This window comes from Panthera pardus, unplaced genomic scaffold (genome assembly GCF_024362965.1).
Source record: "Panthera pardus isolate Hobbes unplaced genomic scaffold, ASM2436296v1 HiC_scaffold_8, whole genome shotgun sequence".
NCBI classification, from domain to species: Eukaryota; Metazoa; Chordata; class Mammalia; order Carnivora; family Felidae; genus Panthera; species Panthera pardus.
Window position 1 is genome coordinate 51,031,851 of NW_026527013.1, and position 27,197 is coordinate 51,059,047.

Below are 27,197 nucleotides of genomic sequence, written 5' to 3' on the forward strand. Positions count from 1 at the left end.
ACAAGCCATTGCTGACAGGGTTAAGCAATGAGGATATGGCTCCTGCCCCTGAGGCATTCCTAGTGCCCAGCTCCATCAGCTCTTCTCTGTGTGACCTCGGGCAGGTTACATAACCTCCGTACACTTCGGTTGCCTTTAGGAGGATTAAAATATAACGCATGAAAGTAGACCTACAGATGGCCAACAGATACACGGAAAGGTGCTCAACATCACTAATCATCGGGGAAATGCAAATCAAAACCAGACTGAGATATTACCTGACATCTGTCAGAATAGCTATTATAAAAACACAACACAACAAAACAAAACCAAGGGGCACCTGGGTAGCTCAGTCGGTTGAGCATCAGACCCTTGATTTCAGCTCAGGTCATGATCTCACAGTCATGAGATTGAGCCCCATGTCGGGCTCTGCACTGAGCATGGAGCCTGCTTGGGATTCTCTCTCTCCTCTCTCTGTCCCTCTCCTGCTTGCGTGCATCTCTCTCTCTCTCTCAAAAACAAAACAAAACAAAAAAAGGAAAAGGAAAAGAAAGAACAAGTGTTGGCAAGGATGTAGAGAAAAGGGAGCCCTGGTACCCTGTTAGTGGAATGTAAACTGGTGCAACCACTGTGGAAAAAACAGCATGGAGCTTCCTCAAAAAGTTAAAACTAGAAATACTGTACAATCCAGTAATTCCACTTCTGGGTGTTTATACACAGGAAACAATGTACTCACTTGAAAAGATAGATGGATAGATGGATTAAGAAAATATGGTATACAGATACAGTGGAATATTATTCAGCCATAAAAAGAAGGTAAATCTGCTATTTGAAACAAATGGATTGACCTTCAGGGCATTATGCGAAGTGAAATAAATCAGGCAAAGAAAGACAAATACCATATGATCTCGCTTATGTGTAGAATCTAACAGCAAAAACAAACCAAACTCACAGATACAGAGAACAGACTGGTGGCTGCCAGAGGCAGGGGTAAGGAGTTGGCAAAACGGGTAAAGGTGATCAGAGGGCACAAGCTTTCAGTTATAAAATAAGTTAAGTCCTGGGGATGTAATGTCGAGCATGATGACTACAGGTAATAATACTGTATGGCACTGAAAGTTGCTCGGAGAGTAGTAAATCTTAAAAGTTCTCATCACAAGAAAAGAAAATTTGTAACTACGTATGGTGACTACATACATACATCCGAGTAGGGATGGATGTTAACTAGACTCACTGTGGTTATCACTTTGCAATACATGTATCAAATCGTTATGTTGTGCACCTGAAACTAACCTAATGTTATATGTCAATTGTATCTCAATTAAAAAAGAAAGAAGTATACTAGACTTCAATAGATTTTTAAAAACCATAAGGTATGAAAGTGCTCTGCTTAGTACAGACATACATTAGGTATTCAGTTGCTCTCATGATTATGATTATAATTTTTATAATTATAAAATTTTACCCTATGGGGTAGGTCCAGATAAGAAATCTAAGCTGTGGGGAGTTTATGTGGTTTTCCTAATAGCCAATGAGGTTTGGGAAGAGACCTTTGGAAGAGAAAGGGAGCTATGCCTATGATTTACTTAATCTGTGTTACAGCTGTACCCTAAGAGATGCCCATACTTGGTAGGAAACTGGCTGTGTATCAGTATTAATGTATTTATTCTTTAAAGCAAGCACATAGATGTTTAACACTGTAAAAGTAAGACCTATTTATTTATGTATGTATTTACATATATAAACATAATAAGTGCATTACATTCTAATAGGACAAAAAAGTAATGAAGTGACCCCCCCACCCCCGCTCTCTCCAGCCTGCAGATACATGCTGACTCTCTATTGCTGAATTCCTTACAGATTTCCCCCTCTCTGTCCTTCCAGCCACCCACTTGCTCATTAAGGACTCAAGTCCAGAACACCTGGCTTTGCTGCTTTGTAGCTGCGTGCCCTTGAAGAACTTGTTTCTCCTTTCCAAGCCTCAGTTCCCTCATCTGTAAAATGGGAATGATAATAATAGTACACAGCTTATAGGGCTGTTATGAGGATTAAATGAGTTACTATATATAAAGTGCTTGCAACAGTGCTTGGCACATAGTTAGCTCTATATGAGAGTTGTTACCAGAGCTAATGCACTTCTAAGGGCTAAGGGCAGCATGAAAAGTCAAAGAACAGAAGGAGGAACCTCCTTTGTTCCTCTCCCCCGTTAATCCCCACCACACATGCATGCATATCAGGGCTCCCCTCTATAAGTAGTTGGCTCAAGAAGATTGTGCCAGTGCTCCTGTGAGATGCAGTGGCCATTGGATGCATCTGGTCCTCAGTGCCTGGGATAGCCTTCTACAGGGACTGGGCCTCAGGCAGTCAGGCCAGCTTTCTGCAGCTGGCTTCCTGACAAATGTCTTTAAATGCTATTCTGACACAGTTGATGCAAGATGACAGCACAGCTAAATGGGCCACATTAACTCGGATCTTGACTCAGAGTTAGCTTCTCAGTAAAATGGGAGATCTCTGTTCTCTCGGCTGCACCTTTGGATCTCACACCAGCCATGGGCTAGCACTGCCTGGTAACCTGTCTGCCTGCCTATCCACAGAGACAAAAAAGGCCAGAGGGTTTGCAAGATCAGGAGCTGAATGAACCCAGAGGACTGTGTGCTCTCCACCCCAGCGGCTTCCTTTGAGCCCAGTTCCCCACACTGATAAAGCAGAAGAGGTTTGCTCATACCAGGAGGAACGTGGAGGGGCTGCCTGGGTTTCTGGTTCCTGCCTTCCTCATCTCCAGAGCCTCCAGCAGTCACTGGGGGAGGTCTGGAGGTGGGAGTGGGGGGTGGGGGAAGGAGGAAGGGAAAATATAAGGAGAAGAAAAGAAAAGAGGAGGAGCAGAGCTGAGCCATAAGCTGAGAGAAGGCACGTGTGTTTGCAGATGCCATTATATAAGTGTGTGTGGTAGAAAAAGTTATAATAGCCACCATTTATTAGGAAGTCTCTTATTTGGGTTTATCAGACCTGAAATAGAATATGTGACTCTCCCCCCTGTCACGCTCCCACACACCCCTCCCCAAACTTACTTAATTCCCTCGTCTTCTCCATCTCAGGAAATAGAACGGGCTGCCAGCTTGCTTGGGACAAAGCCTTGCTCTTAAGCATCACACACCCAATCCATAAGCAACTCCTTTGAAGTGTACCCTGAATCGGACCCGTCTCGCCATCTCCACTGCCCCTGCCCTGGTCCAGACCACTACTGTCCCTCTGCCTGGCCTCCCCACTTTCATTCATGTTTGGTAGAGCCGTTTGTCCCCACAGCAGCCAGAAGGATCTTTTAAATTCCTAATCAGATCATGAAACTCTCTCGTTCAAATCCCTCTAAAGGCTTCCCACTGTGCTTAGAGCCAAGCCCAAGTCTTCTCAGGGCTGCTGAGGCCCCTCCGTGCTCTGAGCCTGGAGCCCTCTGCAGCTTAATTTCCTACCACTGTCTCCTCACCCGGTCTGCACGGCCTCACCAGCCTTTTGTACTCTGATGTAAGCCAACACTGTATTCTGATGTTTTTCAAACACAAAGTTGAAAGAATTTTACAGTGAACATGCATATGCCTGCCACCTAAGTCCTACATTAACAGCTTACTGTATTAGCTTTATCCCCTATGTATCCATCCTTTTATCTATCCATCCGTCCATCTATCCATCTGCCCATCTTATTTTTTTAATGAACTTTAAAGTTGCAGACATCACTACATTTTACCTCTAAACACCACAGCATAAGCATTCATAAAGGCTTCTTGATGCTTTTAAAATATGCCAAACCTTTTCTGCCACTAGGCCTTTGCACTGGTTATTATTGCCTCTCCTTGCAATACCTTCTCTCAGACATTTGCATTCTTTCACATTCCACAAATATTTATTGAGCATTGTGTGCCATTTCCTAATTTTATTCAGGTCTGTACTCAAATTTCATTGCCTTAGCAAGGCCCTTCCTGACCACCCTCAACTACCAAAGTACCAAATGTCAAACCGCTAACAGTTTCCCTTGCTTTCTTCTTTTTCATAGCACTTAGCACAATCTCAACTTGTATGTGTGTGTGTGTGTGTGTGTGTGTGTGTGCGTGCACGTGCACACACGTACGTGCACATGTTATTTTCAAACCTGTTTGTTGTAGATCCTTCCTACGAGAATGCGAGCTCCATTAGGACAGGGATTTTTATTTTATAACCTGCAATTTTCCCACTTGTAGAACAGTTCCCTGGGATGAGTTGACACTTGATATTACTTTGCATGAACAAACTAAGCTTTTAGCATGTGTTAAGTGTTCTACTTACATTATCACATTTACTCCCCACAAGAATATTTGCAGTACTATCCTCATTTTACAGATGGGGAAACTGAGGCTGAGTTGAAATGATGTGTGACAGGTGGATCAGAAGACTTAACACTGCTAAGATGGCAATACTCCCCAACTGGTCTACACACTGAATCCCTATTAGAATCCCAGCTGATTTCTCTATAGAAATTGACAAGCTGACTCTAAAATTCATATGGAATTGCAAAGAACCCATAATAGCCACAAAAAAAATCTTGAAGAAGAAGAAGAAAATTAGAGGATTCACACTTCCCGATCTCAAAACGTACTACAAAGTAACAGTAATCAAGACAGTGTGATGCTGGCACAGGATAAACATATAGTTCAGTGGACTAGAACTAGAGGTCCAGGAGGAAAGCCCTACATCTATGGTCAACTGATTTTTGTATAAGGGAGCCAAGATCATTCAATGAGGGAAAGAATAATGTTTAAAACGAATGGTGGTGGGACGAATGGATAGCAACACACAAAGAAGGAGTGGAGTTGGACCACTACCTCACGCCATATACAAAAATTAACTCAAAATGGATTATCTAAACGTAAGACCTAAAACCTAAAACTCTTGAAAGAAAACATAGGGTACATCTTCATGATTTTGGATTTGCTGAGGATTCTCAGATGTAACACCAAAACATGAGCAACCAGAAGAAAAAAAAAAAAAACAGATGAATTAGACTTCATCAAAATCAGAAAACTTTTGTGCTTCAGAGGACACCATCAAGAAAGTGAAAAGGCCCATGTTTCAAACAGAACATGTTTGAAAATCATATAGCTAAGGAACTTATATCTAGAATATATAAAGAGCGCTTACAACTCAATAATAAAAAACCAAATAACCAAATTTTAAAATGGGCAGAGGATCTGAAGACACATTTCTCCAAGGAAGATATATAACTGACAAGCACATGAGGAGAGGCTCGGCCTCAGTAGTCATGAGAGAATTCAAATTAAAACCTCAATGAGATACCATTTCACACCCACTAGGATGGCGAGAATTGACAAGTCAGAGAATAATAAGTGTTGACAAAGATCACACACTGCTGGTGGTGATATAAAATGGAATAGTCATTTTGGAAAGCACTCTGGCAAGTTCCTTAAATGACTAAATGTAGAGCTATCCAGTTCCACTCCTAGGTGTATACCCAAGAAAAATAAAAACGTATGTTTGCACAAAAATTGTACACAAATGTTTATGACAGCATTATTCATAACAGCCAAAAAGTGGAAACAACCCAAATGTCCGTCAACTGACAAAAAGAGAAACAAAATGTGGTCTACCCATATAATGGGACATTACTCAGCCACAAAAAGGAATAAATTCCAGACACCTGTAACAATAGAATGACCCTGGAAAACACTGTGCTCAATGAAACACTATGGCCCAGACACAAGGGCCACATATGGCATGATTCCACCGATATGAAATGTCCAGAAGAGACAAATTCATAGAGACAGAAAGTAGATTAGTGGTTGCTTTTGGCGGGGAAGGTAAGAAATGATGGCTAGGGGGCTTGGGGTTTCTTTCTGTGGTGATAAAAACTGACTGTGGTCATTGTTGCATGTATCTGTGACTACATTTAGTGCCGCTGAATGGTATACTTTAAAGGGAAGAATTGTATGGTATGTGAATTATATCTCAATAAATGTTAAAATAAAAGAGGAAGGGAGAGTCCTCTTTAGGTTCTGGGTCTAAGCCACGTGGTACGGGCCAGCTGACCATCTCTGCACTAGGGCTTAGGAAAACTAGCCAAGTTAGCAATGAAGGAGCTGATGCTCTCTTTTTCTGTTGTTCTTTATTTCTTCCAGATGGGTGACCATGATTCAGGCAGAATCAGGCATTTGTGTGGTAACTGATGGTGACACCATTTTAATGCTGTCAAAACCTCACCTAATGCCCACAACGTGCATGAATCTCTAAACGTCATGCCAGATGAAAGAAGCCAGATCAAAAGACACTATTCTGCACAATTCCATTTATATGAAGTTCTGGACCAGGCAAAACTAACTTATGATGAAAAAATTTTTCAGGTCAGTGGTTGCTTCTTGGGCTTTGGGAATAAGGGACTGAGCAGGAAAATGCATGAAGGAACTTTCTAGGGTGTTGGAAATGTTCTGTATGCTGGTGGGGGTTTGAGTTACACAAGTTTTTGCATCTGTAAAAACTCAGGGAATGATACACTTAAGATTTATATATTTCAGTGTATGGAATTTTACTTGAAAAATAGAACCATAAACGATGCTGACCCCTGTTGTGTGCAGCATTGCATGCTAACATCTTTGGAGGGAGACTGTACTGATGGCTGTAATTCACTTTGAAATGTATTAAAATAAGACGGATTGATAGATACACAATAAAACAAATATAACAAAATGGTAACAATTGTAGAAACTAGGTGACAGGTATTATATAAAACTTCCTCCCACTTTTATGTATGCTTGGCCTTTTTAAAAATTATTATTATTAAAGGAAATATCATGAACTGCAAGCAAATCAAAATCTTACCCTGATTTCTAGTAGATGCCTAGAATAATCTGATGAAAACCATGCACCTCTTCTCAGAGGCACACATTCCAAAAGAAATGAAATTTTGCCCATAATAGATTTCCTAAAGCCCATTTATGGACACCCAATATATCCAAAGAGCTAACGGCTTAATGGCTTTCCAGATGTAGATGGAGGGCAAGGAGTGGAAGTCAACTGGGAGAATTTTAGGAAAGTATCAGTGAGAGAATAATGGTGCAGTTATAATTGAAAACTGACATATTGTAACTATATGATCATGTTTCTGTTACTGATTTTAGTAGTTTCTTTATCTGGCAGCCTAGTTCCTCATTTAGCATCCAATTAATAAAGATGCTATTGACAGGCTGCCTCAATGTTTTCATTTGGCTTAGTTCTCACAATCAGGGGTTTTATTTTGAGAGAGAGAGAGAGAGAGAGAGAGAGAGAGAGAGAGAGAGAATGAATGCAACTGCGGGAGGGGCAGAGAGGGAGAGACAGAGAGAGAGAGGGAGAGAGAATCCCAAGCAGGCTCCATGCTGTCAGCACAGAGATGATGCGGGATTCAAACCCACATGAGATCATGACCTGAGCCAGAGTCAGACACTTAACCGACTGAGCCACTCAGGTGCCCCTGGACTCAGATTCTTGATCAGAATTAGAAAGGATTTATACTGAACACACAGTCTTAATGTTTCCTATCACCTAGTTGTCCCAGACACTGTGCTAAGCTTCTCTGCATATGTAACCTCATTGTAACCTAGGTCACAATTCTCTTGTTACCGTCATTCCCATCTTACATGTCAGGAAACTGAGGTCTGAGGTTACATGGCTCATCAAAGATCACAGGGCCATGAAGGCCTCTCTCTGACTTTCAAATCCAGACTTCCTTTCTCAGAGTCTAGCACCCCCTTAACTGTTCCTGCAACTCAGTACTTGGGTGACCGATTTGGTTGGGGCAGGCTTGCACGTAAACATTTAGGAAATGCACTTAATTTTCCTCCAAAGGATGCTCCTGATTCAGCAGCTGCCACCATGACCACACAGGAAATAGTGAGAACCTGCAGGGAGCATGAACCTGGCTCTCCTGAAGCTGGCTGTTGACCTTCCAGGATGATCTTCCTGCCCTTGTCATTCTCAGAAACCAGCAGCCTGACAAGGAACAACAGAAGGGACCTTCTGGGGAAGCAGACGAGAAGCTGTCTCACCCCACTCCAGGGATACTGTGTGCCTCTACTCTGGGAGGAGTGAGGCAGCATTTTCTGAGGGGGTGCTCTTGACGTGGGGTGGAGCCTGCTGGGAATGCCCTGTGGCTGCTGCCTGGCTGCCCAGCAAGACTGTTCTCTCTGTCCCTCCTCCTACCCAGTGCCCACAGCAGCCTTCCACCTCCCAGGCCGAGGGGCTGTGGGGAAATTCAGCATGCACAGGATGACTGGAAGTGACCTCAGCCCCCAAGAAGGTGGGCTGTGAGGGTCCTCACAAGGCACCTGACCCATCTCCTGTAGACACATCTTCCACCGGCAGCATTCCCAACAGATCCTAATTCTGAAAAATCATCTATCTCATTGGACGAGAGATGTTTTCCCCCAGTGGAGGAAGAGAGACTGAGAGCAAGATCTAGAGCAAGAGGGAGCTTCACACACACACACACACACACACACACACACACACACACACACATACACAGAGAAATAAAGCAACAGATGGACAGAACAAAAAGGGACAGGGAGAGCCGGAGGTAGTAGGACAGGAGACAGAAAAGAAGGAAAGAGGAAAGCAAATCCCTGCCAACATGCAGACAGTGGCAGCCTTCACATCTCCCCACAAAGGCTCTGCAGGACATTTTCCTCAGCTCAGGAAAACTCTGGCCTCTGAGGATTCTGGCAGAGATGAACACTACACCTAGATTTGATCTTCCACATCTGTGACTCAGGCCTGACCCGTGGGCTCCCTCCTGGGCCACAGTGATTGGTTTTTGGCTGGGTGTGTGACTCAAGGCAGTCCAATGAGACTCTACCCCAGGAGCTTTCTTGGAACCATGATGAAAAGGAAGCTCATTTCCACTGGGACTTTGGGCAAAAGGACAATGAAAGCCTGGAAATGCTAAAGACCACCATGCAGGAAGATCCTGCTTGAGAACGAAGCCAATACAGAGGGAAGCAGAACAGGAAGATGGAGACAAAATCCTAAGACCAACTAAGCTCCTGGATCCAGCCGTGCCTGAAGCTATACCTAACCTGGGATTTTTCTGGTGTATGATCTGAGGCCTTTAATGCTTAAGTCACTTTGAGTTGGAGTATTTGTCATTGGCAAGTGTGACAGTCCTACCAGAATGTGAAAACTTCCCTATCAGTCTTGCCTCTTTCACCAGCTCCCAGAAACCACCCCTAGTACGTACCAGCTCTCCTGGCAAAAATGGTGGCCAACAGGGCCTGGGACTGTTCCAAAGGGAAACACAGAAGCCCAGAAGAAAGTCGTTAAATAAGGATTAAAAAAAAAAAAAAAAAGGAAAACCATCACCAGGAGAAAGGAGGGCGATGCTTGGTCTACATAGCATTGTGTTATGACTTTTGTGAGGCCCAAGCACTTTTGCTTCTTGCGTGGGTCCCTTCCTCCATTAAAAAAAAAAGTTAAAAATTATATTTTACAATTGCGTTGGTATAAAGATGAATACAATCCACGATGGATCATATTTCTTTTTTCTCATTATTTTAAATGAAACCAAAACATTTTCAGGGGTCCTTAAAAGTACCATGGGCCCTGGGCACTGTCTATTCTATCTCATGGGTTCACTGGCACTGGGCCCCTATTATCCAGATTGCTTGTCTTACACAGTCCAGTTTCCCCAACTTTCTTCTCCTTATCCTTATCTTCTCCTTCTCCTTATCCATCAGGTAGAAGGGTCCGATGAATCCCTCAAGCCCAGGCCAGCCTTTCCCTCTCTCCCTCCAACACTTCCCTGGGCCATCACTGCTCAGCTTCATCTTTGAGGCGCCCCCACACTGGGGACACAGCTGTCATTGAGCGTAATTTCTGTGTGTCATGGGGAGCTGCTCCCTATGTGTCAGGTAACAAGACTGGGAGCTCCTCCGTGACCCATGTGTCTTTCATTGAAGTACCTCAAGTCCTAGCACAGCTGGATACAGAACAGATCCCTGGTTGGGGAGGGACAGGAGACAAAGCATGCTTCCTACTTAGCAAACTCTCGTCACTTAGGATTTATATTCGGGCCAGGCAGGATACAGAAAGGGAGGAGACAGGCCAGTAGGAGTGTGGTGAATGGAGGTGCACATGTGTCCGATGTCTTTCAGAGCCCCCCTCTATTCTAGAGGACAAGGTGCTGACTGGCAAGGCTGGAGGGGGTGTGCGGGCCAGCCGAGCCATTGGGCAGGCACGAGTCAGCATGAGAGGCCCCAAGTGAGTTCCTTGGCCCCAGATTCCCGCTCACTCACCTTCATCACTTGTGTGAGGCTCCGTGCCATTGTCATGGTCAACTTCATCGATAGTCCCTGGCTCACTATGTGGACTGTCACTGCAAAGAAACACGGGAAGGGGACTTGTTGGGCTTTGCACCCTCACACTGTCCTCAGCATCCCATAAGTGCCAGCCAAGCCCACCTCTGCACTTGACCCAGGTCAGGCCCAGGCCTGCACCGTCCTGTCTTGTCCATCTGCCCACCCATGGACACTCCTAACAGGAAACCACTCCCAGCCCCCTCAATGGAAAGCTATCCTGAATACCCTCTTCCAGCTTCTTCCAGCCCTGGAATTTGCTGGGCTATCAATTCCTAGGTGTTCTGTAAGACCCAGAAGGCACCATAAAACCCTGGCATTTATCCTTGGAAGGACCACGGGCCAGAACAGAAAGGAATTGTGGAGGTGCCGTGAGACATTCACCTAGCCTGGTTCTAGGTTTCACAGAGGAGGTGACACCCCAAGAGAGGTGGCGTGGGTCCACCTCACAAGGTGCTGGGTCCTCCGGGTGCCTCACGATGCTATGTGCAAAATCCCAAACCAGTACAGCTAGTGGAAGCAGGCTGGCAGCCATGATGGGCGTGGGAGTGGGTAGCCTGAATCCAGGCCTATCAGACTTGGTCATTAATGCACTGGGACAATTTCGCCAGCCGCTACCCCCTCACTAGACTATAAGCTTCTTCAGGCCAGGGTTTATTCACCTAGTCAGTTTTTTTTTAACTGAGTCATTGATGGAGTCCTAATATATGCCAGGCACTGTGGGAGGTAGGAGAGACGTATTGATGGGTAAGACTCTGCCCTTGTGGGCCAGGAAAGAAAACTGCTACAAGCTGAGATGTGTTATGTAGGAACAAATGAGCAGAGACAAGAACGGCTGAGGGGACCTGCATAGGGTGGTCAGGGAAGGCTTCTTAGAGGAGGTGACATCTGCAGTGCCTTTTGAAAAAATACGAACTTCATTATGAAAATTCTCCATTGCCTCCTGGATAAGGTCCAGACTCTGCACAGTGGCTTGTTTAAGACCTTTCATAACCTGGCTCCTGCTGGCCTGTGGAGCCTCCACCCTCATCATTCACTTGGCACAAGCAACACTCTGGCCACATGGAACCACTTTCCACTTTACTGAAGGCTCCAAGCCCAGAACATTCCTTGCTCATGCCTCACCTGGCTGACTCCAGTTCATCCCACAGGTCTCAGTTAAGGTTCCTCCAGGAAGCCCTTCCTGACCTTGCTACATGGGCTCAAGGAGCCTCACTTCTGGAACTGCCGGTTTCCTCCTCCACCGGAGCTCCCTGCATCAGGGGTTAATCCTGCTCAGGTGGCATCCCTGCCCCCCTGCCCAGGGCCTGGCCCAGGACAGACACTCAACACCCATTTGTCCAACTGTTGAATGAATGAATGTTGTCCACTACAAGGAGACCCTCAGCCAAATCCCCCCTTCTGGCTTTGCAAATGTTTCCAATGTAATTAATAGTTTTTCTTTTTCATGAGACACAAATGGGACCGAGGCAAGTATGGTTATCGTAATTGTTCTTTGGTAGGTACAACCGATCTTTAGGACGCTTCCCAGAACACTAATTACACACATTGCAGCAAGAAAAGAGAACTAGGAATGGTTGCAAACGCTGTGTGAAAAGCTTCTCTTTGTCCAGAAAGTACGCTTGCTGGCTGTTTAATGTTTCTGTTAGAGAACAGGGACAGACCTGCTCCTGGAGCCTCACATAAAGGTTACTACAGAGCTGTGATTACAAGACAGCGGGGCCCGTATCTCTATGGGGAGCAGGGTGGGAAACAAAGGGGCTGCAATGTCTCCCTTCTTTGAAGTGAATCAAGAGTTCAGGAATGCTTTGATAATCCAAAGACAAAACCCCCTGTAGGCACCTAGCTGAAAGCAGTGTGGGTAATACCTAAATATACAGCTGTGTGTTGTGCAGGAATGGGTATAAAGAATGAACAGGAACCCTTTGACTGGTCTTTGTCAGTTGGTGTTCTGAATCTCCTGTCCTTTCCACATTAAAAAAAAATGCCCTATCTTTACCACATTTTAAGGTCTTAGTCTGGGGAAGGTGGCCAGCCCTGATTTTGATTAGGTTCTAAAATTTTTCTCCTAAGACCTCATGTAGCACCAGGTAAACAGAGGTACCCGACTATCAACTGCTGACCTGGCCTGGAGCTCTCAAAGAATGTGAACTCACTTTGTCTGGAAAAGAGAAGTTGTTTCTCAAGAGGTGGAAGTGGGGATTATTATCCAGCCCCCTGCTGCCTCGGATGGGCTTAAGACACACCTGGCCATTGACAGCTTAATATCTCCTAACTAATGTGATTAGCTCACCAGACCCAAGCCTCAGCAAGGGGATATACTTCTTGGATTTATGTTGGGACCCTTGGGAAAGAGAAGGTCTTTTTCCACTGGGGATGCTGAGAGAATGTTCTCTAAATCTGGAGTTACCATATGTCTTCCCAAAGCCACCAAGGATAGGATGCCTGAGAATGAAGCCAATGCAGAAGAAAGCAGAGCCAGGGGTTGGGGATTGCAGGACCAATTCCTGATAATAACAGTTGAACCCCTGAATCCAGCTATACCTGAAGTCATAATCCTAGACTTTTTAGTTAAGTAAAGAAAATCAATAAATTCCCACTTAGCTTAACCCAGTTTGAGTTGTAGTTCTGTCCCTTACAAACCAAGAGAGTCCTGGCTGATGCAACTATCTCTGGTATAAGGCTGCAGCAAAGCTCAAATGAGAAAATGCATATGGGAGTCAAGACTATAAAAGCAGTAAGAAAATCAAAGGGTTTCTTACTGTTCCTGCTCAACAGCAAAAACGACAGTGATGATGATAATAATAATATTAAGAGGAATGGAATCTTACCAATATTCTTCCCCTCCAGCCATGCATTTTTCATACACAGGTCCCTCTAGCTCCCGGGGGCTGGGGAAGATGGCTTCATGATGAATGATGATGGTTTTGATGACTTCGTTGACGTGTGCCTGGCAGGACACAGGGTCCTGCCCATCAGGGATGTGCATGAGGGTGGGCCCGAAGCAGATGGCCAGGTTGTAGGGGTCCATCATGTTCTCGTCACTATACTGCGAGAGGCTACAAGAAAGGAGGTACTCACAAGTCACCTGAGAAAGGTGAATCTTCCCCCCCTGTGGGTTCTTTCTTTTGAGGGCTCTACTCAAGTCCAGGAGGGTTCCATGTTCTGTTTTAGGAAGAGCTGCACCTGTAGAAGCCTCAGGACACCCCCTCCCAAAGGAGGCCAGGGCTGAGGCAAAGAGGGCCCCCCCCTTGGCCAGGCAACTCACTGGTTGAGGAAAGCGAAGAGGTATCTCATGACCACGATGACCACGCGGGGAAGGGTGATGAGGATTTGCTGGATCTGGTGCACCCTCTCAGCTGGGTTCTCCAGTTCTGTAACATAAAGGGGCTTTTTGGGGTGTCTTTCATCCTCAGAGAGCCAAGTACAGCCCACATTTGCTCAGTCTACATGGTTCAAGGGGATTGATATGTGACCCTGACCTGGCCACTCAGAGCAAGAATGTGAGTCTATACGTTCCCTTTTATGAATGAAGCTAGTGTCAGCTGAGCTTCTGTCACCTGAAACCTGTGAGTCCTGACACAGGCACGGACCATGTTTCTTTAACCCCTTTATGAACACCAGCTTCATGCATCATAGGCACAGCACAGAGTAGGCCAGAAATGAGGGTGGACTAAATAACCAACTCTAGAGCTATATATTGGCCAAGGGGCCTGATAGATGCTTGTGATCTTATCTCTGACCCCCGTTTTCAGGTCAGTCCTAGGCAGAGACATTGGTATTTTTATCAGTCAGGCCAGGGGTGGAAGCAGCAAATTGGGGTTGGTAAAGAGAAGAGGTTTGTGGACTCTGCCTTGTGGAGAGGATGTGCAGAGGGAAAGCTGGTGCAGAGAGTGAGCCCCAGAGCTCTGATGTTTGTCTGCAGGGCTGGTGCACGAGCCTGTGCCAGATTCTTTCTCAGGAAACATGTTTTTCTCACAGCCCCTCTCTCCAACCTCCACATTCTGTCAGCGTGTTCCTTTTAAAACGCAACCTCTCTTGGGGTGCCTGGGTGGCTCAGTCAGTTAACCGTCTGGCTCTTGGTTTCGGCTCAGGTCATGATCTCACGGTTCGTGAGTTCAAGCCCCGCATCGGGCTTTTCACTGACAGTGCAGCGCCTGCTTGGGATTCTCTCTCTCTCTCTCTCTATCTTTCTTTGTCTTTCTCTCTTTCTCTCTCTCTCTCTCTCTCTCTCTCTCTCTCTCTCTCTCTCTCTCTCTCTCCCTCCCCCCCCCCTGCTCATGCACTCTCTCTCAAAATAAATAAATAAACTTTACAAAAGATGCAACTTCTCTTGTTTCTCCTCTGTATCCCAGGCCCTTCACCGTAGGGCTTCAACCAACTTTGCCTGCCTCACTGCTTAGCTGCTGCCCCTTCCTCAAGTATCTGAAGATGATACAGAGCCATGTTTCTCAAATGACGTGGTAGTGCACGCTTCTGGACATTTACAAATCTATGAGGCATTCTTTGGGGTTGTCACAGTGACTGGAGGGCACTATTGGCATTTCGGATCCAGGGGCCAAGGCATCAAGTGTCCTGAGTGCATGGGACACACAACAAGGCACCGCACTACCCTAAATGCCAATACTGCCCCCACTGAGAAACTCTGTGCCAGGCTGCCTCATCCACCATCTTCCTCTCACAGAGGGCCTTCGTGCCCCTGGGCCTTTGTACTCACCGGTGGTCTCTCAACTCTGCCCAGCACACTGTAGCCTACCTTCGAAGTCTGGCAGTGAGAAGCCTTGCCCAAGCCTCCCGCAGAACTAAAAGTTCTTGGACCTTCAGTGATTCCATTGCCCTTTATAGAGGCTGCTCCATGGGCTCAGCTTCAGTCATCACTGCCCTAGTACCATCTCCACTTAATTACATTTTTTTCTTAAATACATTTATTCATAAAGGAAAGTTTACCTCCCTCTGTAAATGAGAAACCAGGAACACTTGCTATAATTAGGAGGTAACACAAATATAGATACAATGAAAGCAAAACAATGGTACTAAATTATAGGTTGGCAGTGTATTCTACAAATATTTCTGAGACTGAGGCCCCATTTCTCTGTTTAGGAGGGAGATAGATCTCTGAAATTTTTCTCCTTGAAGTAAACATCCTCCCAGGATTTGGGAGGGAAATCAGAAGGGATTTTTTTTTGTGGTGTGATTCGAGGTGTGATCCCAGGTATGTGATGTCATGAGCTTGCGCCAGAGGTCAACAACCTTGTCTGCTCAGGTGATCTGCTCAGGAAATAGATTAGTGGGGCTTCCGGAAACACTAGCTGAGCACATGACATGGGGCTCAGACAGGGTTGGGCCTCTGTGGCCTGGAATTTCTCCCTTTTCTTTTTCTTTTTTTCCTCTTTTTTTTGAGAGAGGGAGAGGGAGGGAGAGAGGGAGGGAGGGAGAGGGAGAGAGACAACGCATACCCATGCAAGCAGGGGAGGGGTAGAGGGAGAGAGGAGTGAGAGAATCTTAAGCAGGCTCCATGCCCAGTGCAGAGCCCAACTTGGCTCAATCTCATGACTGAGCCGAAATCAAGGATTGGATGCTCAACTGACTGAGCCACCCAGGCGCCCCCATGGCCTGGAATTTCTGAGGGTGATTTGGAGCTTGAAGTGGATCTGGAAAGATGAGCAGTAGGTAGTGTGGAGGGTAGAAGGGCAGAGGAAGGGTCTTTTATACCAGGCAGGTAAGAAGCTTGAAGCCTCCAACCCCCAGCGGCCCTTTCCTGGCTGCAAATCTCTCAGAGCATTGTGAGAAGCATCCCTAATAACACTGGGTGTGGGGCAATTTTCTGTAAATCAATTAAAGAGTTTATTCTAAAATACTAAGATTTCCATATTATAATATTAAAAAGTTTATTTTTAGAAACTCCCAAAATGTTGCCTTAGGTTTGGCCATCTTATAGTCAAGGTGCCTTTACTTCAGGCCTCTAGATTGGGCTCTTGCCTTCATCCACAGAAATACCTGTGAAAGAGAACTCTGATGGCTTGTAACATTGGAAGAAGCCCACAGTCAACTTATTTTCACCATTTTGCTTGTCTGTCATATTGCTGACATGACTCCCAAATCCTCTATGGCTCCCCATTACCCAATGAGAAAAGCTCCAGATCCTTGCAAGGTCTCTCCTCTCTTGCTCTATTTTACCCTTCCAGCCTCTTGCACCATGCACTGGCTGGGACACCCTCCTGCTGGTCCCATTGGTCTGTGTGCCCTCAAACTCTTCCCAGGATACTCTGGGTAGGCTCCTCCTAAAGCAAAACCAAGTCTTCCTCTGCCTCTTCTCTTCTAAGCGCCATTCATAACCAGGGTTGTACCATGCCATTTTCCATTATACATCATCCTGTTATCTCTACAGCTAGGTTTTAAGTTCTATGAGAACAAGGACCATACTGCTTCTTTCAGTATCCCTCCTTCCTACATAATGATGAGCCCATCGTACAACTTCAATAAAGATATGCCATGGAATTGATCACTCCACCATTCCACCTGGGAAATACTTACTAATAGTAGATATCAAATCTTGAAACCTTTCCTTAGGAAAGAGTGGATTTTCCAGTCCTCGGAAATACAGTTTTAAAACACCAGCGACTGAATTGATATCTCGTTCATTTTGATCATCCACAAGAGGGTCTTCACCTGAGAAGAAACAGGAGATGATGATTCAGCTTGGTAAAGAGACAAGAAATGTGCAGATGGCAGGAGGGATGGCCTGGCCCAGCAGTTCTCCCTGTAACTGATTTTGAAAACGTTCAAATATATGGAAATACTGTAAAACTGAAATACTGAACATCCATCACCCTTCACTCGCACTCATTAACTTACACTCATCTTTTGCCATGTTTGCTTTCTGTCTTTACTTGTATTTATTATTGCTCAATGATTTGAGAGTATTTTGTAGACATCATAGCACATCACTGCTAAATACTTGAACACATTTCTCCCAATAAGGATATTCTCCTACATAACCCCATAACATCATTACATCTAAGAAAAAATTAACAATAGTTCCAAAACACCATCTTCCATACATTCAAACATTCTCAATTGTCCCATGTCTTTCATAGCTTTTTTCAAAAGCTAAGATCTGATCAATAGTCCCGTAATTCATTTGGTTGTTATGATTCCTTAGTCTTATGTTTATTTTATTTATTTATTCTTTTTTTAGAGAGGGGAGGGGCAGAGGGAGAAGGAGAGAGAGAATCTTAGGTAGGCTCCATTCCCAGCATGGACACAGGGCTTGATCTCACGACCACGAAATCATGACCTGAGCCAAGAGTCATGACACTTAATCAAGAGTCAGACACTTAACCAACTAAGCCACCCAGATGCCCCCAACTTAGTCTTTTGAACGTAAAAGACACCCCAACATTTTTTTATCATAGTTCGTTTTTTACAATATTGCCTCTTCTGAAGAGTCCAGGCCAGTTGCCTTATAGAATGCCTCCCACTTTGGATTTCTCTGATTGTCTCCTCAAGAATAGATTTAAGTTAAACATTTGTGGCAACAATAGCACATGGGTCATGTTGTAGACACTTTATTGTATCTGGAGGCACATAATGTCAGCCCGTCTTGCTACTGGTGTTGCTAAGTGTGATCAATGGATTAAGGGGACAACCTCCAGATCTCTGCACTGCGAAGGTTTATTTTCCCCTTTGTAATAGTAAGTATAGAATATAAACGATTTCTGAAAAAAACAAGTGATGTATGTGCACGTCATTGTGCTCAACATGTTTCACCCAATGCTTTTAACATCCACTGATGATTTTTGCCTAAATCAATTAGTATCCTAGGTTGCAAAATGGTGATTTTCTAATTCTGTCATTCCTTCTACATTTATTAGCTGGCATTCTGCCATAAAGAAAAGGTTTCCCCATGCCCCCCTCACTCTTCCTCTTCTTATTGTTATTATTTAGCATCTTTAAGGGATTGTTTTTATCATTTCTAATTCAACGTGTCATAATCCATTATCATCACTAGTCTTTGGGATGCTCAGATTGTCTCCAATTTTTCCAGGGACAAAAGTTCTTTATATATGACCTCCACTGAGCACTTCCTTGCTTTCTGGCACAAAAGATGTCCATGGATCACCTCGTACTTTCCTTGACCCAGATCTGGAATCAAACATTGCTCCAAGGAGATCTGTTTGCTTTTTGTAGGGAATGGTATTTAGAAACCAGGATATAAGTTCCAGGTGTGCTCATTGGCACAGGAGTGCTATAAAGAGCTTCTAAACCTTTTCAGTGGATACAGCAAGAATACACATTAATTCTTTTGTGAGTTCACATAGTTATTTCCAATTCATATTTCAGATATAAGATTTTCTTTACCTTCATGTATTTTATATTTGGATTTCATTTTTCTTAGTGAAAATCTTGGTTCTGAATAACATTAATATTGTATCTGCCTTATTCTATAATATATGTAACAGTTTAGAAATTTTAATAGTAATATCACCACCATTAAATTTAAGATTTCTTCTCAGGGGCTTTGTTTTGGGGGGGGGTGGATTTAATTCTAAGAATGTATCCCATTAAAGATACATGGTCAGAAGACAGAAGGTAGATTAGTGTTTGCCTACAGTGGTGGACTAGGATTTAGGGGATAAGGGAGTGACTACAAATGGGTAGAAGTTTCCTTTTGGGGATGATGAAAAATTTCTGATATTGGATTATGGTGATGTTCACACATCTCTGTATATATACTAGAAACCACTGAATTGTGCACTTTAAAAATGGGTGAGCTTTATGGTATCTAACTCAATAAGGCTGTTAAAAATGTATGACCAGAGCATATGTTCAAAAGTTACTCTCTGTGTGATAATCAATTTGATACACAGCTTGTTTCTACTTATATTCTACTTACATTCAATTTTAGGGTGTTTTTTTTTGGAAATCCTTTTTTAAAAAATTTGCAGTTTTGAAAATATAAAGCATTTAAATTGTCCAAAAGTCAAAAACAGGTAAAAAGTTGCATGCAGACAAGCCCTACTCTTATCCTTCTCCCCTCCACACCTCACATTTGACCATTGTCGTTAGTTTCTGGTTTGTCCTGTTAAGCAAAAAGCATACATATGAATTTTTTATTTCCCTTCACTTTTTCCACAAATGTAAGTAGTATACAATACTGCTACATACACTTGTTTCTTTGCTTCACAATAAACACTAGAAATCCCTCCATATCAGTGCACAGAGATCTTCCTGGTTCTTCTTTTTTTTTAAATGGCTGCAAAGTACTCTTTCGTGGATCAACCATAATTTGGTCAACCAATCTCCCGTGGACTGACAATCTTTCACTATTACAAATATTACTTCAACAAATAACCTTGTGCATGTGTTTTGGTATTTGTGCAGATGTCTCTGGCGAGGTCCTAGAAGTGGGGTTGTGGGTCTAAGTGTACATACAAACATAGTTTCATTAGATAGAGACAAATTTTCCCCCCACCTGGGGCTGCATCATTCTATACTCCCACGTGGCAACATAGGAGAACGCTTCTTTTCCACAGTCCTGCCCATGGAATGCTGTCAATCTTTCAAATTTTTGCCACCTGGACAGGGGTAAATGATATTTCAGGAGGGCAGCACTTTCCTGTTTAATCAAGGGCTGCTCGGCTAGATCCCCCGGAGTTTCCATGGGAGGAGATGAAAGGAAGCACAGAGCAATCTAACTCCTCTCTGAAGGTGCTGACAGATGTCTGCCCAACAGGCTTTTCCTCCTTCTCCCAGAACAGCCCACAGACTGTTCTAAGACTGGCAAGCAGTGAGGAGCAGAGCAGGAAACTCATACTTGGATCTTTTTACTCCACCTCCATAGGAAAAGAATGCATGTCACTGCCAGGGCCTCTGCTAGCCCCAACATGCTTTAGTGCAAATTAGAGAGGGCCCCCCACTTCCTTCCTGAACCAGGTCTTGTGGCTTACAGAGCACGAACCACAGTTCAGCTCCCACCTGCCCTCCTTGCCTGAGCACCCTTGTGTAGTGCCCAGTCTGAATGACTGTATATGGCGGCAGAGACACTGATGTTCCATAGGTCAACCTCTCCGATATCCCCACCGGAGGAGAGGAGAATTCCTCGTGGGGAAGGAAGAGAGAAAACATAACAAATCATTGTGTATACTGACAAAGCACTTCTCGAGTGAGAAGCGCACTTGCACATGTGATCTCTCTTAATCCTGACAACAGCACTGCATGGCAGTGAGGAAGGCATGGTTCCAACACCACTAATCTCCCGCAAGAGAGCTGAGAGCCCAACAAGCAAAACGATTTGCCCAGATTCACACAGTCAAAACAGACACTGGCAGCCCCCGGGTCTCGTAATGCCTGGGAGATGTTCTTCCTTTTACCGCTGGTTTTCAAACCTATCTGTCTGCTTGCAGGCCTATCTTCCTCTCTCCCTCCCTCCTTCCTTAAGAGAATGCTAGGGGCACCTGGGTGGCTCTGTCAGTTAAGCGTCCGACTTCATCTCAGGTCATGATCTCACGGTTCGAGGGTTCAAGCCTCGCATCAGACTCTGTACTGACAGCCTGGAGCCTGCTTCAGATTCTGTGTCTCCCTCTCTCTCTGTCCCTCCCCTGCTCACACTCTGTCTCTCAAGGATGAATAAACGTTAAAAAAAAAAAAAAAAAAAAAAGTAAAACCCTAACCTTTTCATTTTCTTTTCAAGAAAAAACTTTCTCTGAATGCCCAACATATAAAACAAAGCTGTCTTAGGGGTGCCTGGGTGGCTCAGTCGAAGCATCTGATTCTTCATTTTGGCTCAGGTCATGATCTCACGGTTTGTGGGACTGAGCCCCATGTCCGTCGGGCTGTGCACTCACAGTGCTGAACCTGCTTGGGATTCTCTCTCTCCCCCTCTCTCTGCCCCTCCTCCACTCATGCTCTCTCTCTCAAAAATATATACACTTAAAAAAATAAAAATAAATAAAACAAAGCTGTCTTAGTTGAATTGGGAGGAGAGGTCCACACCTCCCTCCTAAGCCCCCTCTGTTCCTGTAACAGCCCTTGAGGCCCCTTTGGAGAACCAGGAGTTCAAATTAGCTGTTTCCCTATTATTTACCACATATTACCTTTGTGGTCTCATGATTCAAAAGCACATGGATTTTTTTTTCTCCATATTGCATGTTAGCGACCCTTGTCATGCACAATACATGGACTTTATATATACACACATACGTGTACATATGTACACACACACACACACACACACACACACACAATTTGCTCTTCCTCTCCCTCCCAGAAGGCCATAAAAGGAAGCATCCAAATGTTCTCTCCTCCTGGCTTAGGCCTTTGGCTTTCTACAAGGTGAGTCAATTTTGGTTCCAGAAATGACTGGAATTCCAGAGTTCAGGATGAACAGGATGGTTCATGGGAATGATGGCCTCCTCTGGGAGGAGAATTACAGCTAAAATTCTGGGCAAGTCTAAAGGAAAGCTGTGTTCATGCTTGGCTAGCTAATGTCCTGGGGATGGGAGAATTATTACCCAACAGACCTGCCTGCGGCACACTCTCAGCCGGGTCACCGGGGCATTGCCGGGGACTTTACGGCAGGGCTGTACCCAGGGCAGAGTGCACACAGCGTGTGCTTACAGCCTCTAAGGAAACGTGCTGCCAGACCAGGGGCACGGCAGGAAGCTTGCAGATGGTTTCTTGCACAAGGGCAGTTCTCGGTGGCCACAGGTCTTCCCAAGCCCGTTCTGAGGCTCAACATGACGACCCCTCCCAGCATCTATAGGTCACAATCCTCTCCCTGGGGCAGGAGAATAGATCTCTGAAGGGCCAGATGTCAAACATGTCAGACCCTCCATGCCATGACTTCAGTCTCTAATCCAAACCCTATCCTGATCTGCACAGGGTGAAAGGGCCATTGACTCCCCTTCCCACCAACCCTCCAAATAAGGAGAGACCACTGGCAACTCTCTCATAGTTACGTGCAAAGGGGACAGTGGGTTGGTTTGTGGGGGAAAAACAGAGTTTGCCCAGGAAAACTGGCCCGAGAGACAAGAGGCCAGTGTGGCTCTCTTTGTGGCAGGACAACTGCTTTCCTGCCTTTTTGCGATGTTTCTTCTTCATTTTGCCAGGTTACAGAAAGATCTCAAAACTTGACCAATGAGTTTAAGGTTTGCTGACAGCAAAAAATCACATCATTAGGGATGCCCAGGTGGCTCAGTAGGTTAAGTGTCTGACTTTGGCTCAGGTCATGATCTAAAGGTTCATGGGTGCAAGCCCCACATCAGGTTCTGTGCTGACAGCTCAGAGCCTAGAGCCTAAGGATTCTGTGTCTCCCTCTCTCTCTGCCCCTCCCCTGCTCGTGCTCTGTCTCTCTCCCTCTCTCTCTTTCTCTCTCAAAAATAAATAAACATTTTTTAAAAATCCCATCATTATCATCACCATCTCAACTAAAACCTTGGCTGACTCATGTCAGAAGAAAAAGAAAGTGGGTTTAGGAATAATGACCCAAGAATGAATTTCCTACATATTGCAATTTTTCAGAATCTTAAAGAAAACAGATCTGTGCTCCTTTGAACAGCCTCATACAAGGAACACAGGCAGAAACTTCACCCAAGAGAGAAAGAAGGGGGCCAAGAAAGAAAAGGACCCAAATCTTAAACAAATGGCAAAGGACAGGCACCCTGCAGGGACTGAGGGACGTACATTTTAACAAATAAAAGGAAGAAAGGAAAAACATACAATGTGCTGGTTTTCGAGAGAAAATTCAGTCACAAGTTAGAGTGTGTGGGATGGAGCAGTGGGTGTAAAGAGAAATACTGAGCCGCCCTAGGCTTGGCCACCTGGTTGCCAGTGGTGCAGAGAAGTGTACCTCCTATTTTCAGGAGAGATGGGAGGTGACCCTGAGAGTCAGCTGGGCAAGGAGCCAAACCCAGGGCAGTTTGTTGGCAAATATGAAGAAACAAAAAAGAGTAAGTGGGAAATCTGGGCACTAGCCAGCCCAGAGAAGCCAGGAACAGATTTTTCTAAAAGAGACATTCCAGGGAACTATATATATATTTTTTAAGAATAAGCCAGGGTTCACCATAGGCTCAGGTGGAGCTCAAAGACAAGGCTGTTGTGGAATGAGATTCATTTTGAAATGATGGAGAGAACGACAGGAACTGACCGCATATTTGAGGCAAAGAGAAGCAGAAAACATTTTTGCAGCTGACATTTGGATCAGGTGATCTCTGCCCAGTGGGGCTCTGCCTGAGGCGACCCAAGGCCTGTTCAGAAGAGAGAAGTCTTAAATTGCACATCACCCCTGCAAGGCACCCAAGCAGGTGACAGAAGGCCTTAGAAAATCACATTCAAGAGGGAAAGAAAGCAGTGCTCTTGGGGCAGGGATAGGGCCTGGCTTCCTGCTACAAGGAAGTTTACTTACAGAACAGAGGGAAGCAGGGAAATTTGAGGCAGTGGCAGTCACTAGGCTGAAGGCACGGGGCAGTGAAGCTCACCCATGAGATTCAAGGCATTCTGTGTAATGGGAAGAACCCAAGAGGATGAAACCAGCAAAGATTTCAGACCATGGCTCTGGTGATTTACAATGAACACAGGACAGTAGGGGATTTGGGGGAAATGAAGAAACAAAACATTGCATTGGGCTGTCCAGTGTTGTCAAGAGAAGCTCAGAGAATGATAAAGGACACTTCCATCAGGGAGGCTGATGGGAGATACTTCTTGCTTTCTGGCCTTTGCATATGCTATTCCCAATAGTCTGGAATGCCCTTTCCCTGCTTTTTCAGGCTCTCACTCTTTAAGCCTCAACTTGTGCTTTTCCTTCTCCAGGAAGACTTCTCTGGCTTTACTCCTTCTCCCCACCCCATCCGAGCTGGGCTAAGTGATCCCATACCATCCAATGCTTACTTACTCCATTGTCTGTTGGCTAAACTGGCTCCCTACTAGTCATGACTGTCTTTTGTTCCTGTTGTGTTTCCAGGCCATAGTCCATTACCTAGCCCGGTGTAGGGCACAATGAATGTATGGTTGTTGGGAGGATGAATAAATGCATGAGTCTGAGCTCAGAACAGGGGAATTCTGGGGCTTCCTGGTCCTAAGTGCCCATGATCCAGGAACAGACTCTAAAACAAGCTCCTGGGGACATCAGGAGGCCACTGAGCACTACATCCAGCCAGATCCTGCTCTCTAAACCCAGGGTGAAGCCAGAGGGCCAAAGGCCACATAGGTCTGTGCTGGGGATTATAGCAGTGTCTGCTTGGGGCTGACAGAGTGCTTCTTCCACTCTAGAGCTAGACCTCAGGATGGAATCAGGGGGATAGTGAAGGGGTGAGTCTGCTCAGGAGGCAGCCCCTGCAGAGGAAGCCCAGTAATGAGAATTCCAGGCCTGGAGCTCAGGGAGAGGCATGCTCAGAGCACAGCCAACAGGGACAAACAGAATACCTCCCACGACTGTAAGAGGATTATGTAAAAGAAAGGGTAAGGAAGTGTTTTGTAAATTGGGATGTGATATACTACAGGAAAATGAGTTTGGGATTGGGGTTCTCAGTTTTGTTTTTTTTTTTTGGCCAAAACACTGCATAAAAAACTAAGCATTAGACCAGATGCATGAAAAAATGCTCAATATCACTCAACATCAGGGAAATACAAATCAAAACCACATTGAGATACCACCTCACACCTGTCAGAATGGCTAACATTAACAACTCAGGCAATAATGGATGTTGGCGAGGATACAGAGAAAGAGGATCTCTTTTGCATTGTTGGTGGGAATGCAAACTGGGACAGACACTCTGGAAAACAGTATGGGGGTTCCTCAAAGAATTAAAAGTAGGACTACCCTATGACCCAGCAACTGCACTACCAGGTATTTTTCCAAGGGATACAGGTATGCTGTTTCAAAGGGACACATGCAGCCCCATGTTTATAGCAGCACTATCAACAATAGCCAAAGTATGGAAGGAGCCCAAGTGTCCATAGATGGATGAATGGATAAAGAAGATGTGGTGTATATATATATATATATATATATATATATATATATACACATTGTAGTGTGTGTGTGTATATATATATATATATATATATATACACACACATATATATACACATTGTAGTGTGTGTGTATATATATATATATATATATATACACATTGTAGTGTGTGTGTATATATATATATATATATACACACATTGTAGTATATATATATACACACAAATATGTGTGTGTGTGTATATATATACATATATATATGTATATATATACACACACACACATACACACACAAGGGAGTATTACTCAGTAATCAAAAAGAATGAAATCTTGCCATTTACAACAATGTGGACGGAACTAGAATGTATTATGCTAAGTGAAATTAGTCAGAGAAAGACAAATATCATATGACTTCACTCATATGAGGAATTTAAGAGACAAAACAGATGAACATAAGGGAAGGGAAGCAAAACTAACATAAAAACAGGGAGGGGGACAAAACAGAAGAGACTCTTAAATATAGATAACAAACTGAGGGTTGCTGGAGGGGTTGTGGGTGGGGGATGGGCTAAATGTGTAAGGGGCATTAAAGAGGACACTTGTTGGGATGAGCACTGGGTGTTACACGTAGGGGATGAATCCCTGGATTGTACTCCTGAAATCATTATTGCACTATCTGCTAACTAACTTGGATGTAAATTAAAAAATAAAAAATAAATGTAATTTAATTTAATTTAATAAAACCTAAGCACTAGCGTATTCTAAAAGCCACTCGGTGTTATCTGTATTCTTCCAAATATGCTGTATTTTCTAAAACACAGCAGCCTTCACAGACTCTTATCATGATTTCGAGTGCTTTACTAGACCCTCTTTCCCAACAACTACCGTACAGTCACTAGAGAAAGTCACTCATGAGCTGGTAAAGGTTTAACAGTTAACTCTTTGAAGGGAAAAAGACAAAGGAAGGATCTGATCTTTGCCAATTTCTGTGGTGTAAATACTCCTGCCTTGGCCAATTTCAAGCCACCAAGGTGAAGGCACTCAGTGCAAACTTGGAAAGAAATGTTGATACAAGCCAGCCCTGGCACACTGCTGCTCTAAGAACATACAACACCCATCCTGGCTTCCTATGGACACAAGCTTGAGATGGATACCTACCCCTTTCAAAAGAATTTTTTATGTCGTTGACTTCAACCTGAGATCCTGGCACTCGGAAGATCCCTTGCTGCTGGAGTCCTAAAAGAAAGGAACAAATAAACACAAAATGCCATCATGCCTTGGGCTCATCAGACCACTTGGGAACATTGATGATCCTTCCATTGCTTGTCTCTTTCTCCCACCATTCTTTTTCAAGAGTCATTCCCAATAAAGATCTCCTGGCAGAAGCCCAAAAGGGGACTTTGCAATGAACTTCAGCTGGCCAAAATACTCTGAGGCATCTTGCTTCATATGTAATCTCTTATCAGGGCTTGAAGGAAAAGGCCACAAGAGGTTTATATCAACCCAGGACCAGTGAGTAACTTCCAATTTAGCCAACAGGCACTTTGCCTACCAAGTTCATCAAGTACACTGGGATCAAGTAGGTTGGCCTGAGTTTACAACCACCATTTCAGTGTAACAGCCACAGAGATTTTGAACAGGAATGATCAGTATCACTCACTCAACCATTCCCACCCCCCACCGGCAGAGACATCTTCTTCCTTTCAGAAAAGCTAGAGTCAAGAGTACACGCTGGCCTGGGATCAACGAGTTTGGGGAACATTAAATCATTAAAGAAAAACAGTCTCTTTTTTTAATGTGTTTCTATAAGGCTATAACAAAGAGGAGACCCTGATACCTGACATAATAGTAATGACATAGGATTGTAATAGGACTGAACA

The 27,197-nt window shown here is 44.4% G+C and overlaps 1 protein-coding gene across 7 annotated transcripts in view; it reads right to left on the reverse strand.

Moving 5' to 3' along the window:
- The window catches only part of SRGAP3 (SLIT-ROBO Rho GTPase activating protein 3), a 261,838-nt gene that overhangs the window by 13,246 nt on the left and 221,395 nt on the right, over positions 1 to 27,197 (reverse strand). For 6 of the 7 annotated variants that reach the window (XM_019428285.2, XM_019428284.2, XM_019428283.2 and 3 more), the window contains 5 exons: positions 26,476 to 26,553; positions 16,881 to 17,015; positions 13,615 to 13,720; positions 13,178 to 13,405; positions 10,287 to 10,366 (listed from right to left, as the gene is read on the reverse strand). In XM_019428285.2, coding sequence (XP_019283830.1) covers positions 10,287 to 10,366; positions 13,178 to 13,405; positions 13,615 to 13,720; positions 16,881 to 17,015; positions 26,476 to 26,553 — 627 coding nt within the window. Of the gene's footprint in view, positions 1 to 10,286; positions 10,367 to 13,177; positions 13,406 to 13,614; positions 13,721 to 16,880; positions 17,016 to 26,472; positions 26,554 to 27,197 lie in introns of those variants that run through there. The other variant, XM_019428287.2, reaches the window with a different exon arrangement.